The sequence below is a fragment of the Aythya ferina genome (assembly GCF_964211825.1).
Source record: "Aythya ferina genome assembly, chromosome: 2".
Lineage (NCBI taxonomy): Eukaryota > Metazoa > Chordata > Aves > Anseriformes > Anatidae > Aythya > Aythya ferina.
This window is the reverse complement of record NC_140297.1, coordinates 7,061,411-7,079,307: the sequence shown is the minus strand read 5'-3', so window position 1 is coordinate 7,079,307 and position 17,897 is coordinate 7,061,411. Positions and strand designations below refer to the sequence as shown.

Below are 17,897 nucleotides of genomic sequence, written 5' to 3'. Positions count from 1 at the left end.
TGAGGCGGCGGCTGGATGCTCATCTCCTTCTCCTCTCTTCCCTCCCGCAGGCGGCTCCGGCTCCCTCTCAGCTCCCGGCCGCCTCCGAAGGGATGCTGGAGAAACTGGAGCTCGAAGATGAAGGTAAAAAAAATAAAATAATAATTAAAAAAAAAAATTAAAAAATGGGGGAAGGGGAGGGAAAGGGGCAGCCCCGCGCCTTTTGTCCCGGCCGCTGCCTCCTGAGGGGCTCCCTCAGAGGCCCCGGGCGCGCTTGGCAGCCTCAGGGCCGCCCCTGAGGGGCTGCAAGGCTGAGGGGAGGCGGCCCCGGCCCCTTTCCGAGCCCTTTTTCTTCCTCTGAAGCGCCTGTGATAACCAAATATAGGCGGAGAGCTAGGTGCGAGCCGGGCTGGGAGGCTGCTGCTGCTCCTCAGGGCTCTGCCTTGCGCCTGTGAACGGGGTTCGCCTCGTGGGGCAGCTCCCCTGCCTGGTTTTTATCAGCAGCTGTGGGCTAACAGAGTGCTGTGCCTGGCAGAGAAACTCGCCACGAGCTCCTCTGTCTTGCAGGCACTAAATTATCGTGGAGAATCACTAAATATTTTCAACTTGACCCCCAAAGATCCGTGTTGAATGTCCTGGGTTTCTCCGCTGGTCTGTGTGCTCGGCGTTGTGAAGTGCCTCAAACTTCACGAGATTTTTTTTTTTATTATTATTATTATATTTTTTTTCTCCCTACTTGGTGGCCGCTCTCGTAAAATGTAGGACGAATATTTAAGGAAAAATCGGAAATAGTAGGCTGAGTCATTCCGTGAAAATAAATATCGAAGCTGGTATGCTAATAAGGCACCTTCTTGGTGAGCAGCGTGCTTTTTTTGCAGCTGTGGGGCTGGACTGGAAAAGTAACACCTTTTATTTTAAGCTTCCTGTGTGTGAGAAAAGGAAGCTCTTGACAATTGGATTCTTCGAGCTCTTGTAGGAGTCCGTACAGAGCCTGATTTCTCATGAACCACTTGTGCCTTTGAGTTGTAAACATAATGAAATAGAAATATTTGATGCAAGGGATTTCTTACGAACTTCTAGATTTCTTCTTGCACTGATTAGCTAGTTTTAGTCGGGCCTTCATTTTATGCTTATTAAGAATTAAATTTACTGGTTTCTGTTTTGCTGTTTGTTTTTCTTACAGAAATCTAGCTACTGCTAGATAGATCCTAAAAGCTGCTGACTCACTAACAGTTAAATGATTATAAGAGCTGCTATAAACATTAAAGCTTAGATATCTGAAAAGGATATCAGGTTTAAAAAATAAATAAACTCAGTTTTATAGCACTCTTACTACTTTATGTTGGTGTAAGAGACACCTGAGTGGGCTGAATGCCTGTATGGCTCTTAAAACATCACGTTAAGATAACCAGCAGCTTTTTACAGAACTCAGGTTTTCAAACTTCAGATTTGCTTTGTTTCTCAGCTTGTTTAACTCCCAAGCTAAGGCTTTGTGGGTAGGTGCTTGAGCTGGGTGAGTGAGAGCTGCTCAGGCATCTGTCAAAAGACATTGCCTAATAGCAAACGTGTGACCAGTTTAAATTGGTGTGTAAACTTTGAAAGGAAGCTGTCGTCTGGCTCGCTTTCCACATTTGATGAATACCCAGTTTTACGCCTAATTTTATAGCAAAGTGGGAAGGGTGTGGGGTGCTATATTGAGAGGGTAAGGTGCAAGTGAAATGGAGTGTGATTATCGGAGCAGAACTTACTGTCAGGGATGCCTGTAGAAGGAAATTGATAGAAAATTGAGAGGCAGACGGAAATGCGGCAGCTTAGTTGCGGTACGTGTTTTATGACCTAAATTTTTGCACTAGTTGCTGGAGTTTGTGCTAATATTGGGGGTGGGGGAGCAAAATGACTTCTGATGGTAATGATATTGTTGTTGGATGGCAAGTTGTTAGTACGCGGAAGTTGAGAAGCTTCTTTAACATTTTAGTAAGATTTAATTAGGTGGATGCAGCCATAATTCAACTGATGATCTGTTGTCAAGCTCCAAGTGAGCTCACTCCAGCAATACCAAAATTGGAAGGTAAATAAGAAATTTGAAACTTGTTTTGGAACTACTTCTCTGACTGCCTCCAATTTTGAGTGTTTCGTGCTAGCTTTTGAGTTCCTATATCCATCAACAGTTGATAATTTCCTTGTTTGTCAAATTATGCTGCAGTTCTCTTGAAACGGGTTAATAAAAAAGGCTGGAAAATGAAGCTCAACGTGTTCCCTGAACGCCATCCAGCATGCTGAAATGGATTTCTGCTTGTCATTCTCCTCAAAGGTTACACAAATGAGAATGCGAAAGCACAGAAGGCATTCATTTAATTTGGATTCTAATTAAGAGAGTTACATTGGAAAAGGCAGTACGAGAAAGATTTATAGTCTAAGTAGTAACGTAAGGAAGTATGCAGAGTCTGGCCTGATGAGATTACTTCTCAATAAAATGGTACTGTCAACTCAAGGGGGATTTTTTCCCCTCTGAACACTTTGCACATAATGAATGTGGGCAGTGCTACACATGATGGGTCTGTACCAGAAAGGAATGCTGGTCTTCTTGGTTGAAAGCCTGTCTACTTAATAGATCTGGCCAGATTCTCTGGGGTCAGTGAAACTTCTTAGTGGTTGATCACTTGCTCTCTCTAGGATTGTCTGAGTAATACTGCTCTGAAGTGATGTAGAGGAGCAGATCGCAGTGAGATGGTGTTTAACAGCATCAGGTGCTCTACAGCTGAGGTAGGACAGGCTGTGGGCTGCTAGTGTGTGCACATAGGAGAGACTGTGTAGGCCAATGGGTACTGGTTTTATTTAGGACTCCCTAAAGGACTTTTTCCCCAACAGTAGTTGGAGCAGAAAAGGAAAAATGCTATTGTAAAAAGTTCAGAGTATCTTTTCTGTTTAAACAGAAAATCCTCCAGTTAAAACGTTATTGCAAGAAGACTCTAAACTCATCTTGCTCAGTCTCCCTTGGATGGGGCTGACCTACCTGTGTCTTTTCAAAAAGAAGGAAGGTTATCTGTTGGTGGGTGTGGAATTCCTCATTGCAGCCTGAAATTAATGCTGAGACCTCTCGTCAGTCTGTAGATATACTATCAATTTTTTTTTTCTTTATATGTATTGTGGTTTTGCTTGTTCTGTACTAGTGTTTATGCAGTCACGTTTTATATTAGGGTTGTTTTCACTTCTGATCAATGTCAGGAGTACTTAAGGGTTGTGTTTTACGGGGAATAAGATGAATGTGGAAAAGAGCAAGGAGAGATTATTGTGAGGGTCTAATATGAAAAGAAAGGGGCTTTAGTTAACAACTTAAAGCAAAGTGTAAATGGTTAAGCTGAAATTTCAGAAACTTGTGTTACAGCAGAGAGAGAAGCTGTGAGAGTGGAAGCAGGATTAGAGAAGCGAACAGGTACCTGTCAGTTGTGTTGATTCCATTGGTGTAGTTTTAGCGTGATTTTTGGAAGCTAGCTTTGTTGCAGTGTTGGCTCATATCCACATCATCCTGTTCTATTCACTCAGCTTGGGCAATGAAGATGTTCCACAGCCCGGTGAGGCTGGCAGCACCTCGGGGTCCCAGCAGGGCCACCCAGAGCAGGGTGCCCAGGCCCGTGGCCAGGCGGCTTTTGGAGCTCTCCAAGGAGGAGACCTCACAGCCTCTGGGCTGCCTGGGCCAGGGCTGTCACTAAAATTAGTTTCTGGGTGTTCAGAAGGAACCTCCTGTGTGCCAGTTCATGCCCGCAGCCTCCTGTCCTGGCACTGGGCACTGCTGCGAAGAGCCTGGCTCTTTCCTTTCTGGCCACTCCTTCTAGATCTTTGTATACATCAGTAGGATTCCCCCGAGCCTTCTGGGCTGACGACCTAACTGAAGTGGTGCTCCAGTCCCTCTATCATCTTCGTGGCCCTTCGTTCAACTCTCTCCAGCATGTCAGGTCTCTCTTGCACTGGGGGGCCCAGAACTGGACAATATTCACGTTGTGGCTGAGCAGAGGAGATCACCTGCCCTGACCTGCTACACTTCCCCAGTGCAGCCCAGGGCGCTGTTAGCCTTCCTGCTGGGAAGAGGCATCTGCTGGTTGTGCCCCGCTTGGTGCCCAGCAGGACACCAGCCCCTTTCCTGCCAAGTTGCTCCCCAGGTTTTGCCCTTTTCCACGTTCTCCTGCTAGCTACTGATGAGACAAAGCTTAACTACTTCTTTTCTGGCATCTGCTAACTGTTCTGGCGTCCGGGAGTCTTCGCGAGGCTGTTTCTGCGGACAGAAGATAATTGCATGGTTCTTGTGTATCTGTGCTCAGTGCCTGGGCTGGGGAAAGTTCTGCAGGCGCTGGTGTCACGGGACTGATGCGCCCGCTCTTGAACACCCTCCTGCCATGGATTGTTGCACAAAGTAGCACTTAGGCAGTTATTTGATAAACAGTTTGCATTGGAGTGGAATCTCTCACGGTAATGCTCTGGCCTGCATCTCGCTCTCTCCTTCTCCTTGTTTCTGGCTGTCTCTTGAAATGGACTTTGCGCAGTAATTGCATCCCCTTCTGACTAACTGTTGTGTCTGGAGTCATTCCTTCCCTGCTCTGTGGCTTCTCTGGAAAGTGGTTCCTTACCAAGCTCCTTCCTTCTGCCAGCCTCCTGCTGCCACACGCATATCCGAATCAAGGCACGAGAACAAATGGCACTTGGAGGCCAAAAGCAGTTGCAAGAAGTAAGAAAATGCCTGTTCATGTGCGTGCTGGGTTTTGTTTCAGGGCATAAGGCTGAAGGATCGAGCTTCAGGTTATGAAAGAATCCTTTAGTATTTCCTAACCCTATTGTGTTTAGTATTTCTGTAGCAATACTAAGATAAGGCATTCTTTTACAGCTGCAGGTTGTTTCTGATGTTAATTAGGTGGTTGTTCAAGCTGTTCTTGAGCTGAAAAATGGTATTTTGACCAGGAGGTGTGCTCTGCCATATCAGGGTACGCGGTGATAATGACGGGGTGCTTCGCGTGGCCTTTCCTCAGCCAATTGGAACCTGAAGTGTAGGTAGCAAGAGCTGTTACATGGAGATAATTGGCATTAATGGACTTTATATAGTCATAGATTAGGATTCGTTTCTCTCTCTGCCTTACAGTTCATTTGTGGTGTAATATTTGAGGCACAATAGGACATTAGGAAAAAAATATCCTGTGACATGGTGCCTTTTTCCCCCCTGGACATCCCATTTCAGAGTTAGACTGAATCCTTGCAGCCAAAACTGCAGTCAACAACTGCTCCCACCGAATTTACTCCACTGTTATTTTTCTGTCACTTTGCAGCTAAGAATACCAGGGGTACCATGAACTTTCCAGAAGAGTTACAGAGTAACTGCTCTGGGGTATTCAAATTTGTTTGAATTATATTCTTCATGCAAAAAGTTATGATCCAGTGCCCTGCTGTCCTGGGCAACCTCGTGTCCCTTGCCTGCCACTTTGCTATTTAGGAACACTATACAAGTGTTCTCATGGAGATTTCTCTCTCCAAAGCAGAAGGATGGACGTTATGTGTGAAGTTACAGGTCAGTGCAAGTACAAAGCCTTCCCTGAACAGCATAAAATATACTTTTGGTAGTTTTGTCTTAAATGAAGATTGTTTGTGCAGTCTGCATGCTGGTCTCTTACCTCGTACTGCACTGGGTTCTTTCTGGAAGCCCAGTGCTGTCTCCAACCAGTCCTAACTCTTCCTGCTCCTACAAAAGGTGCAGCTCGTGCTCTTAGTGTGGTGTTCACTCCTCAAGTGAGGAAAGCCCGACTTGATCTTGACTAGGAAATACTCAGTTGACAGCAGCTGAGGCACCCGGAGGAACTAGTCTTTCAGGAAACAAACTTTTCAAGTGTTATTACTGGACTGAAGATCATTTGCCAAAGTAAAAGCTGCAGCCCTGTTACATGGGATGTGCTCTAAAAATGGCTGCGTTAGGTCTTTGGGTTGGAGGAGCTTCCAGATGGAAAAACTTCCATAAAATTTAATATTGGCGAAATGCTTCCCCAAACCCATTCTTGGAAAGAGAGGAACTGTTCTGGCTGAGATGTCCTAGGAAAAAAAAAAAAAAACTATAGGAAAAATGTCCCTCATGGCAGAGGTGAGTCCAGGCCATCACTGTCAGAAGCAAGTGACTGAAAGCAGAACGAGGAAGTGCTGGAGCTGATTTGTGTCCTGGTGGTGTTGCACCTGCACGATCTGCAAACATCGCGTCTACTCAGACTTCAGTAAAGCTCTTGGCACTTTCCCACAGCGTTCTCCTGGAGAAACTGAAACTGGCTGGGGCCAGAGAGCTGTGAATGGAGTTAAATCCCGCTGGAGCTCAGTCGCTAGGGGTGTCCCCCAGGGCTCAGCGCTGGGGCTGCTTTCCTTTAACATCTTTATGAGGGACTTTATGAATGAAAGCGCGGTGTTCAGTTTTGTGTCCCTCACTACCAGAAGGACATTGAGGCCCTGGAGCATGTCCAGAGCAGGGCTATGAAGCTGGTGAGGGGCCTGGAGCACAAGTCCTGTGAGGAGCAGCTGAGGGAGCTGGGGGTATTTGGTCTGGGGAAGAGGAGGCTCAGAGGAGACCTCATTGCTCTCTGCAGGTACCTGGAAGGAGGTTGTACTGAGGTGGGAGTTGCTGGCTTCTCCCAAACAACAGGACAAAAGGAAGTAGCCTCAAGCTGTGCTGGGGAGGTTTAGGTTGGATATTTGGAAAAAATTCTTGACTGGAAAGGCTGTGAGTCACTGGGATGCCTGGGGAAGTGGTTGAGTCACCATCCCTGGAGGTATTTAAAAAACACGCAGATGTGGTGCTCTGGGCCATGGGTTAGCGGTAGGCTTGGCACAGCGAGGTGAGGGTTGGACTTGATGATCTTGGAGGTCTTTTCCTATTTAGACAATTCTGTGGCTTTATAATCCTAGCAAAAGCCATTATGGGTTAGCAACTGCTTGATGTAAGGTCAGAGGCTCTGGGTAACATCACCCCAACTTCCAAATGTCCCGAGAACCCCTTCACGTGTTGATCAGAAGATGCTTGTGGAGCCGGGTGGTCGGTGTGACGGTGTCAGTGCTGCCTCCCAGCTGGCCACACGATGCCTGAGGCCACTCTGGCGAGCACGCCCCGTGTTTGAGCAGCCTGGCCTCTTCACTGAGCAACACCGTGATGCAGTTCTGAAGGATTCTGCCTGGTACACCCTGTTACACCTCTCCAGGGATGAAGTAGAGGTGAAATAACGCGGTGGTGGTGGCAGTGATAAGGGTGACGGCAGACTACTTGCCCAAGTTGCCTCGATCCGGTTGCTGCTAGATAATCAGGAGAGATGCTTCCCCTTCGAATCGCTTGCAGCAGCTGTGACTGTCCTTTCCGATAGGGCTCCTCGTAAAGCAGGTTGTCTTCCGGATAACTCCAGGCTGGATGAGCTCTGTCTGTGGGGCCCTCCTGTGAGGTCACCTACAGCAGCACTGCTTTTGTGAGGACCTTGCTCTCTGGGCAGCACGTAAGCTGCCTATGGTGCCTTTATTTGAATGTTTTGGCTTCCAGCATTTAAAACTGGACTAACATTGCGAGGGGGAGGTGAGTGGGTAAGTCCCAAACATTTTAGGGAATGCAGCATTTCCCATGGAAGCACAGTTGATGGTGCTGTTTTTTCTTAACATTTCTTGCCCTTGAAACAAAACACTCCTGTCCGTACCGGGACTGTTCGCCTTTGGGTGCGTGCTGCAGTGAGATTTACTGTGGCTCTGCGAGCAGAGGGGACTGACAGAGGCAAAGCCAAGGAAGTTGGGGGAAAATCCTTCCATGGAGTGTTAGTTACAGTGTCTAGTATTGAGGTATCAATATTCAGTACAGATACAAACATAACTATGCAGAGCTGAATTTGTTGTTTAGGTACCAAGACAGAACTTTGCAAAACTGAAATAACCTCATCCTTCTTAGTCACCGGTGTCTAACGTGCTTCTGAACACGTGGATATTTTCACAGGAGCTTTGAAGACTGCTTGAGTAAATCTAGCTTGTTCTTTAGATGCCTTCCTCCTGTGCTGAACATCATATGGACTTTGCTGGTTTACATAAGCCAGCTTGATGAAGAATTCTATTGAGAGTCAACGTTGTCACGTTTAACTGTGGCAGAAATTAGATGGCACTCCTAAAGTTTGTTTAAAAGCAGCATTATTATGCTGCAGACTCACAGTTTTGCTTCTGACAGGGAAGTTTCAAAGCTTTTTTTTCAAGTTGTCTTTTTTTTTTTTTTTTTTTTTTTCCCAGCCTCTTTTGCTTTTCTCTGATTATTCAGTTCAGATGCTGGGTATTTCCAGAAGCAGAATCAGATTTTCACCATTCAGTGTACCATGGTGTTCTTTGGCTACTTAGTTTGAATTCTTACTGCCATAGAGGAAGGAGAAGGCATAGAAAAGGGCCGTTTATGCCACCAGAAAATATAGAACTTGTGTTACAGGAAGCAACTGGAAAGGCTTTTGCTCCTTTACTATCGTGAAAGGAGAGCCAAGAGGGGACTTGATAACCCTGTGTGTATGAAAATATCGTCTGAGGAGTGTGGGAAGGGGTAAACAGCAAGGAGGAAAATTAGCTGAATGAAGAATAACGCTGGCACAAGAACAAATAGATACAAACACTTCCTGCAGAAACCTTTGAACAGTATTCTGATTTCAGCATATTGGCATAGCAGTGAGGTTTGTAGGATGCATGTTAGGTGATTTGAGTTGCTTCAAGCAGAGTGGAATCGATCTTTCAGTGAAAAAGGTGCCCACTCAGCCCCTGACAGAAGGCTCTGAATGCCATAACAGAAGGTGAATGCTTTGTCCTGCTTTGCTTTACACTTGCAGTTGCGAGTTTGTCTCCTGCCATAGCCTTCCTTGAACTCCTCCACTCCTTTTCCTTTTTAAAAATAAACAATACATCTTTGTACTGTACAGATGTCGTATAAATTTGGAGAACGATCAGCTTTGGGTGAAGTTGCAGTTAATGGGAGGCAGAGAATGGATCAATACAACCTCCAAACTAAGTTCCAGAGAACACAGCTAAGTGCTGCATGTACTGTACTGAGGGGCGTTGAACCTCACCTGCTTCAGCTAGCACCTGCCTGGTCTATTTCTGTGCAGCTCCAAGCAGTACCTGCCATTAGGTACGTCTCTTCGGTGGCGTACTGAGTGATTAAAAGCTTGAAGATGTTGTCAGTAGGCAGTCATTCAGGACTTGGGACCAACAGTTTAAAAATTGAGCGGAGAAATGCCTGCAATGCACGCTTACAGCGCGTTTTATTAGACCCGACCAAACTGTTTCTCCAGCAAGCATAGTCCAAAGTCCTTAGGCTTCAGCCGAAAAAATTATTTCTTCCTTTAAAGCATTTTATGCCTTGAGATTAGATTCTTCTTCTGTGAAAGACCTCCTAATGAAGATTAGATCCTTACCCTGTTCAATAAGGATGTAGCTGTGCCTGGTGAAGATGTGCACTCCCTTGGGAGCTGCTGGTCTTGCGGACAGTGCTCTGGGTAAGCTGCTTGTTACTCTGTGATCTTAAAGTAACCCTTAACAGACTTAAAAGGGATATCTCTCTTCTAAAATATGTGGGCTGTGAGTATGTAGTAGGATTTATGCTTGCTCCATTTTTTTTCCAATCTTCCTTTATGGGTAATACTCCCCAGCGTACATCCTGCTTTCTTCTCGCATCCCTCACAGACCTCGAACCTTCCCTGAATGCAGCTCCCCAGCGGATGGATCCCGATAGTAATATCCAGAGCCTTAATACCATTTTTGGTTTCTTGGGTTGTGGCCTGCATCTCGCAATCTTGAAGAGCATGTCTGCATTCCAGACAGGCGACATCTTAAATTAGATCTTTGTTGGGGATGGTTAGGGGAAAAAAATTGCAGTGCTCGTTGTCGAGGGAAGAACTTGAACATGTTGTTAGAAAACGTTTCAGGTCCATTTCTTCTTTATTGTGGTGAAAACCTTAGAAGCGCTGTTAGGTTGAGGGGTGAAGCTGCTGCCTTACTCACCAAACCAGAGTGAAGCAGCTTTTGGCAAAGTACAAATCTTTAACTTTGACCAGGAGCTGATCCCGCTGATAGTGGGCTGCTGCAGAAGGGCTCACTTGGCCTTGCGCTGTTGTTTACCAGTTCCCCAGGTAGTCCCCAAACAACACGGCTCTCACGCGTAAACAAATAAGTTTCTGTGCCTGCCTGGACAAGAAACTGCAGAGTTCCTATGATTAGCTCTGGAATGTGAGATTTCTTAAGCTGCTCGTCGCTTTTTTGTCTGCCTCAAATCTCACATAATTTATTTGCTCAGGCAGCCTGCTAGCAGAGGGTGACAGGATAAAGAAAGCGTTAACTTCTCAGCCTGTTTGCTAGGACTTAACTCCAAAAATGAGAGACAAAATTCAGCGCAGGGTTTTGAAGTGTGCTGTGACACACGAGGAGGGCTGAAAACAAACTCAGTCTTGCATTGTTTCAGGCAGCTGTTTGCATTAATTTTCTCTTACAACTCTTGGCTATTACTGGCTTGGGAGAAGCGGAGATATTTAAGCCTCAAACCCAGAGAAGTGGGTCTGATGTCAGGAACTCATAGTCTGTTTTTTTTCTTCACTAGATGTGCCTAGGCAGTGTCTGATGTTTGTCTCATTCCACATTTAGGACCTTTGAGGGAGGAGACCATACAATATCCATCCCAAGGTTGCTTTGTTCTGTTTAGCCAGCTTCTGGAGTGAGTTAATAGCTCTGTAACAGCTGGGGTGGGTTTTTGTTTGTTTGCTTTTGTTTTGTTTAAGCAAACTGCCTCTTCCCCACTTGTGCTTTATTAAATTAAATGAATAACAGTCGGGTAGTTCTTAGCAGTGCTTTTTAGGCACTCCCCTAGTTTGTGCTCGTTGGACTGAGTGCTTTTTTCCAGTTCTGGTGTTCTTTGAAAGACTGAAACTCCAAACCATTTGTGAATATGACCATAAATTCCTGCAACCTTGCTGCAAACTCTTGGAAACATCTTCAGTTGCAGATCAGTAATTAAATGTTTTGAATAAAAGGGAACCCTGATTCTCTGAGACTTTTTGCAGTGTTGTGCCTGTGAAATATTAAGGTGCTGAGAAAAGTTCTCTGAGACTAGCTTGTAGAAAACTAAGGTGATGTGGTCACGATGTACTTTATCACTGAAACCATTTTTCTTTTCCGTGTTCCTTCAGTAGTTTTTGGACATGGTAATCAGTTTCAGCTTAATTTCTCAGAAACGAAGGCTTCAAAACCCCAGTTCTGTGAAGCTTTATGGAAGTGGAGAGTGTGTCCCTCTTGAAACAGCACTTGTACAGAGGAGCTGTACAAGTTGCCTAGAGAAGAATGACATATAAGCTGGACCAAAACTCTTTAAAAAGAGCTTGTTTTGGAGCTCATCTCTTAAAAAATGCACAGCCCTCGTTGTTCAGGCCTGCAAATTCACTGAAAAAGAAGTCTTAGTAGCTTTGCTGCAACTGGGGCTGCTTCATGTATCTGTGGAATCACCTTGTGGTGATTCTAATGCACATTTTTCAGATGTAGTAGCATCAGAGTTTGCTTTAATATCTATATAGCACATGTGCTGTGTTTATTCTTTTTACCCTTCCTTTTTTCATCCAGTTAGACTGAACTGTTCGTGACAATCATGCTGGTTATCTTTGCTTTCAATAAGCTTCCTCTCTAGATGCTTACAAATACATACATTTATTAAAATGTTTCAGTACATGCTTAAGTTTAGATTGTTCCTACGTGTGTTTGGCTCTCCTTTAGAGTAGAATTGTAACTTCCCCTTCAAGGACTTATTAAATCTGGGGATAGTTGTTTGTAGCTAGTGTCTCCTGTCCACATCTGTAACAACCTGCTCTCTCTGCATCAGGCACCTCCTTGTGACAAGGGGAGATGGCATCTGAATCACTTAGTGACCTAAAGCGACCTAAGGAACTTTTGATCTTAAGGAACTTCTGAGCTGAAATGTTTTAAGACGCGTTATGGCTTCTTTTAACTTTGAATTGTTAAGAAAAAAATAAACCTTCTTCTGAACACCAAATGAGACATTTGTCCCTAACCTATTTGTGTACCTATTCTTCCTCGTTTCTTATACCTCTGGCACCGCTTCCTATTTGTAGGATGTGTTACAGTTCACAGGGCTTAGCTTATTCTTTCTAACACTGTCCCTGCTGGTGCTTTGTCAAGCCCCCTTCCTACCCGAAGTTCCGTGTTCTCATTGTAATACAGAATTGAATTCGTCTTGGATCGCTGCAGAAGCTGTTGATAGAGCTCTGCAGATAAACTTCCTATCACTCCTTTGTATCAGCGTATCTCCGATCTGTAAACTCCATCTGATCTTGCTTTAGCTGCCAGCTCGTGCATTCCTTTAGATCAGGGCTGGGAAACATCCATCTGGGACTCCTGCATCACGTAGCCTGTGGCTGCGTGAATAATGCTGCCTTGTAAGTTTAATGTGTGGTCTGCCAGCGTATTTTAAGTTTATTTGCAGCTTTCGGAAAGAAATGATTTCTTGTCTCTGTCTTTGCATCCTATCTTACGCTTCCTAGCATTTGAAATCCTGCCAGCTCGTCACGGAATAGCCAACCCCATCACTGCCATCATCTTGCTTTCTACGTATGAGACTAAATTCACTCTTACTAAAATCAGAACTAATCCTTTGCTATCATTAGCAACAAAGCCATTCCAGGCACGTTCTGAAAATATAATGATTTATCTCCTGCTGTTTACAGCAGGCATCTTTGTAACCCTCTATTTCCACCTTCTCCATCTTTTGTTGCCACTAGGTCTTATCCTCTAATTCTGTGGGTGTTTCTTGGCACTTGGTTGCTTTCTTCCTGAGAAGTTTCCTCATGAACGAGCAGAAATCAAATGGTACAGTACAACAACACTTTTTTTTTTTCCCTCTGCTTGCCCTTCCTAAGCTAAGTCAGTATTCTTCTACGGAGTCCGACGCTGATTCTTCTCCTGGTGCCTTGTTTCTTGTCTGCAGTGCTCCTGGCCCCAGAGCAGACAGCTCAGCAGACCGAGAAGTCCTGCCTTCTTCCCGCATTGTTCTGTTACAAAATGAGCTGCTTGTTCTTTCCTTCCAGCCCCTGGGTTCCCATGCTTTCCATCGGATACCTTGTATGTTTAATTTGTCAGTGTATCCTTCAAATCTCTTTAAAAAGAACCTTATCCTGACAAATTAGTCATGTTTCTGTTCTGGGGGGTAGGTTGAGACAGCTGTTGCTCATCGCTGCAGCCATGTACTGCCCGCAGCACGGCTCTGGGTTTGTTTTCAGTGCTGCTTCCTGGCTGGGGGGTGCTGATAAAAGCCCACCCAAATGCTTGATTCCTGGAGCATTGACCTCAAAACATCTTTCTCATTCAAATGCCTTCATTTCCCTTGAAAATAATTTTCCAGGGACTCTTGGTCGGCTTGTAGAGACACCTGAGGAAGAGGTGGGACCAAGGGACCTCAGCTGCTCCTTACACATCACCCCCTCTAAACCCTTCACCATCTTTTAGCCCTCCTTTGGACACACTCTAATAGTTTATATAGTATTGCAGCACCCAAATCCACACCCAGTATTTGAGGTGAGGCCGCAGCAGAGCCGAGCAGCACAATCCCCTCCCTCCACCCCCCAGCACTGCCGTGCCTGATGCACCCCGACGCATCCAATAACCTCAGACCGAGGGCGGGCAGAAACTTTAGAAGGTTTGGTGGCAGTTCTCAGGTTAAAATGTAGACAGGAGAACAACGAGCAGGGTTAGTGCCATGCCTTCCACCTACTGCGTGCTGTGCCAAGAGCTACCTGTAATTCGTAGTGCCTTATTTAGCTGGTTACTCACCCCGGTGTCTTCTGGCACCGTTGGGTGTAGCTGAGCCAACCTGATGGCTGCCTGCCATTACAAGGAGGTGGTGTTCTACCCCTCCTAGGGCACGGGGAGGGCAGCACTCATCTGCTAGATACAGGAGCTAAACAGACCTAAAACTGGTCATACCAGAAGGCCAAATTTCTGAGCGATCCAGCGTTTCCAGCCCGTCTGTGGAACAGTTCTGTGGAAATCTAAAAGCACCGAGTGAGGGAGGGGAGCCACACAGCTAGCACGAGGGGAACAGCAGCTGCTGCTGCTTATGCTGCTGTGGAGCCACAGTTCTTGGGCTTAGCCTCTGAAAGGTGGAGTTATTCTGTGTTTGGGGGCAAAGGAGTGTTGGCTAGGAATATAAAAAAATCTTTTAAATTGCTGCTTAAGCTATTCTCAAATTGCTATTTTCACTGCCATATGTATTTGTTTACTACAAATTACTGTTAACTAAATACTTTTAACAAGTTATTTTACCTGTGTAAGGAACATAAGATCACTTCTTTTAGTGTTATACCAAGAAAAGGAGAGCTGCTCAGCAGGATTATACCAGTGAACCTCACCTAATGCATTGCTCTTCGATCAGCTCTGATTAAAACTTGGGGTGAAAAATGTCTCCAACAGTAAAAATCGTAACTTGCTGGCATCTGAAATGTGATCTTCAATATCTTGGAAGCTTTGATTTTTATCTTTTGTGAGTGGCTTGGAGCAACTTCAACTACAGATGCATATGTTTGTGCCCAGTAATGGGAAAGAACGTGTGTTTTCTTTCCAGTAACTGGGTTCTTCAGTACACGTGAGACTGATATAAGTACGCTTCTACTCTTCCCCATTTCCCTTTATTTGCCATCAGCCAGGAGGAGCTGCTTTTCCTAATAGTGGTCCAGGCTGGAGCGTCTGATGTTGGGCAGTTCGACTTGGTAGCTCCTGTAAGGAAGCTCTAGAGAAGGACTCCTGTGTCTGTACGTGGTTTGCCATCCTCTGTTTGTCTACCCAGGCAGTTAGAGCATATTTTTGGTGTACTGTTCCAAGCTGTCTTCCTGCTTTTTAAAGGATCTTTAAAATGAAGCAGTTAATTTCATAGTGAACTTGGAAGCGGCAGTTACCCAAACAATTGTTTCGGTTCCCGAGGAATCTTTGTGTTTGCAGCCATCTGAGAGCTGGTAACGCCAGCAGCTCTCCATCTAATCGTGAGGAGCAGGGCTGCTGCAGCGGCACGATTGTGGGCTGTGGTGGAACTAACTCTTAGCTGAAAGAAAACACCTTTTGTGGAACACAGTGCCTGTGGTTCCAGGAACAAACTTTAGGAGTGATCGGCTACCAGCACAGAAACACAAGGAGGGTAATAAGATAAAAAAGCTCGTGGCTTTGTGTTGTTGAAACTGGGAAACGTGCACGGTTCAGGATCTTCTTGCTGGGCCTGCCTGCTGGGGTACAGCACAGAAAGGCAGCCTGCGGCTTGCAGGAAACACAGCTGGAAACTTCCTATCGGCTTTTATGTAGGGCTGTTCGAAGGCTTTTCAGTGTGTGCTGGCCATGTGTTACTGCAGGATCCTGTTGTCCATCTGCAGGCAATTCTTCTTTCTCTTTTTTTCTTGAAGGCCTTGAAATTCTGAGGGGGAAGCCACAGTAGAAAAGCACCCCGAGTGGCAGCAAAGGGATGGGTGGAACTGAAGGTGTCTCTGCAGGGGATCTCTGAGAAATGGTTTCACTGTGGAAGTTTCCTTTTCACTTAAGCGGAGTATTCAGACACGAACTCCACCAAAGAGCTCTCTAAATAGATAATTACACCTAGTGCCAGGTCCCACCATGATCTGAGTCAGCACTGCTGAGTAGTTCATCCTTGGCTTTTTCTATTTGGGGAGAAAAGCCACAATGTTTTTCAAAATATTTGCTGTCTGAAATAAAGTTAAAGCATCTCTGTCATAGGGGAGGGTGGGAGAGAAAGGAGTAAAAATGGCTTGGTGTTAAGTACATAAAGTGGTGGGGTGGATTGGGAGGAGAAATAGCTTGATCTTCTCTTTAAAGGATCCCTGCCTGTTAGGAATAAGGTGAGGGTGTGATGGCTTTCCCCTATAAAAGGCCTTAAGACAGGCTGTAATCAGGTGCTTAAATAGTCCAAAAGTTTTGTAACCTTTCAGGTAACTTCTGCGTGCGCTCTGTCTATAAAAAATTACAGAAGGAAGCCCTGGGGGTTGGAGCATTTTGCCTTCACCTCTGACTTGTGGGGAGGGAGTGCACGTGGAGAACGTCCTCTTGCAGCACAACTTTCTGATCTGTTTTCAAGAAACGGGCTTTCACTAGGGAACACCCCACAGAAACAAACTCACTCGTAGTGGACTCTCCTCTCCTGATCCCTGCTGCAGATTAAGATGCCTCCTGCTGGGAATCTGTTCTGTCGGTGAGCCAGGCAGCATTCGGCTCATCAGCTGTAGGAAGCTGAGGTCTGGCTGGAGGCAGCATCCTAAATCGTGGTGTAGGTCCAGCAAATGTATTCCCCAGGGCTTCTTTGCAGCTGCCCTTGCTGAGTCAGGACTCCTGGAGCTGTCTGGTGCCATTCCAGCCTCACACACGTTACAGGAGTTACAGGAGCAGTTTGTGAAAGGTGTACGTCAGGTTTCTGCCTCGGGGAGAGGGAATACAATTGCCAGGAGTGGCAGGGACGGGCTGTGCTTGGCGCTGCTGCCGTGCCACTGCAGCTTGTGCTCCCCTAGGAGGACCTGCCCTCAGAATTCCCGTAGCATGTAGTCCTTCTGTGGCTTCTGATACAGCTCAGGGCATCCCTTACTGTAACTGGGCTTCTGCAAATGAGATCCGGATGCAAATCTAATCCTGGATACCTCAATCCCTTCTTCCAGCAGGAGTAGAGGGTCTGCGTTACTTCTTGTCCGTGTCGTGCACCCTTCTGCTATCAACACCTGATCACGTTGCTGATTTGGGGTGAAAGAATAGCCAGGATATGTACGTACCTTCTGCCTGTGGGGTAAATTGAGGAGTCCCGAGCCTGCTGGAGACCTCTTCTCCTTTCAGCAGCCGATAACTCACACAGAGTTCTTGTACAAAGAGTGAGCTGGAGGCAGCTCCTCAGTACTCGTGGGTAGCTGAAGGGCTTGGAAGGTCCTGAATATCCTTTCCAGTTGCCACTTGACGACACCACGTCGAGCATACGAGGTAGCGCAGCGGGGCGTATGTTTTGCATGTGCAGTTTGTGGCTGCTACAGCAGGGCATTATGCTGGCCTGTGGTGTCAGGATCTGCAGAAACAAACCTCAGTTCCAGCTGGACAATTGCATCCTTGTTTAGATCCTGCTGGAGTTCCCTCGCTGTTTTCGTAGCTGTTAAACACAGGGCTCACAGATCACCGTCTTGCACTTCTGAGCGTTTCCAGTCTGAACTTTCCATCCTCGGGGAAGGAACCGGCTGCTTTGTGGTGCTTGGGGGATGTGCCTGACGCTGATTTCTGAGCTGGGAGACAAACTCGGGTGAGGTAGCAGCACCGAGCCAACCCCACGCATCCCAAATGGGTGAAGATTGTTCAGGTCTGGTTAAAAGTTTGTGTTCAGAGCGTGCGCTGAGCAAGAGGAGGGTTTCGAGGCACATCTTTACCACGCTGGTCCATGCAGAGGTCAGAGCTGTGCCTGCCGTTCCCGACCTTGCCTGATTAAAGCTGGCAACACGCTCACTCAGCAATTACTGCCCTCGCTGCATTTGCATAACTGGTGGTAGGCCGACAGAACGGTACCCAGCGATGCCGTGCTCTGCGAAGGATGACGTTTTTTCAACTAAAAACAGTTGCTGGCTTTGCAGTTCATCAGCTATTTGATATATATTTAAAAAAAAAAAAGGCTGATTGTATGCAATGTAACATTGTCTCCTCCACCTCCTCCTTCTAGTTTGCTCTTCAAAAAGAAAGCCAGCCATAGCTCGCCCTGCTGCAGGGTCAGGGAATTCGCTCTGTGCAGCCAGTAGCCGTGGAAGCTGTTGAGGAAGCTGGGGGGTGATAAGCTGTTGCTATATTACGGAGTTACATAAAGCGTCCTCTGTTCCCGACTGCCTTTTTTG

General features: G+C 46.1%; 1 protein-coding gene across 9 annotated transcripts in view; it reads left to right on the top strand.

Annotated features, from left to right (window-relative positions):
• The window catches only part of PRKAG2 (protein kinase AMP-activated non-catalytic subunit gamma 2), a 209,431-nt gene that overhangs the window by 163,204 nt on the left and 28,330 nt on the right, over positions 1 to 17,897 (top strand). For 8 of the 9 annotated variants that reach the window (XR_014688892.1, XM_084507349.1, XM_084507350.1 and 5 more), the window contains one exon: positions 51 to 123. The exons of the other annotated variant lie outside the window; for it this stretch is intronic. Coding sequence is in view for 7 of the 8 variants with exons in the window: in XM_084507349.1 (XP_084363475.1) it covers positions 51 to 123 (73 nt within the window). In the remaining variant the exon portion in view is untranslated. The remainder of the gene's footprint in view (positions 1 to 50; positions 124 to 17,897) is intronic. 9 annotated transcript variants of the gene reach the window in all.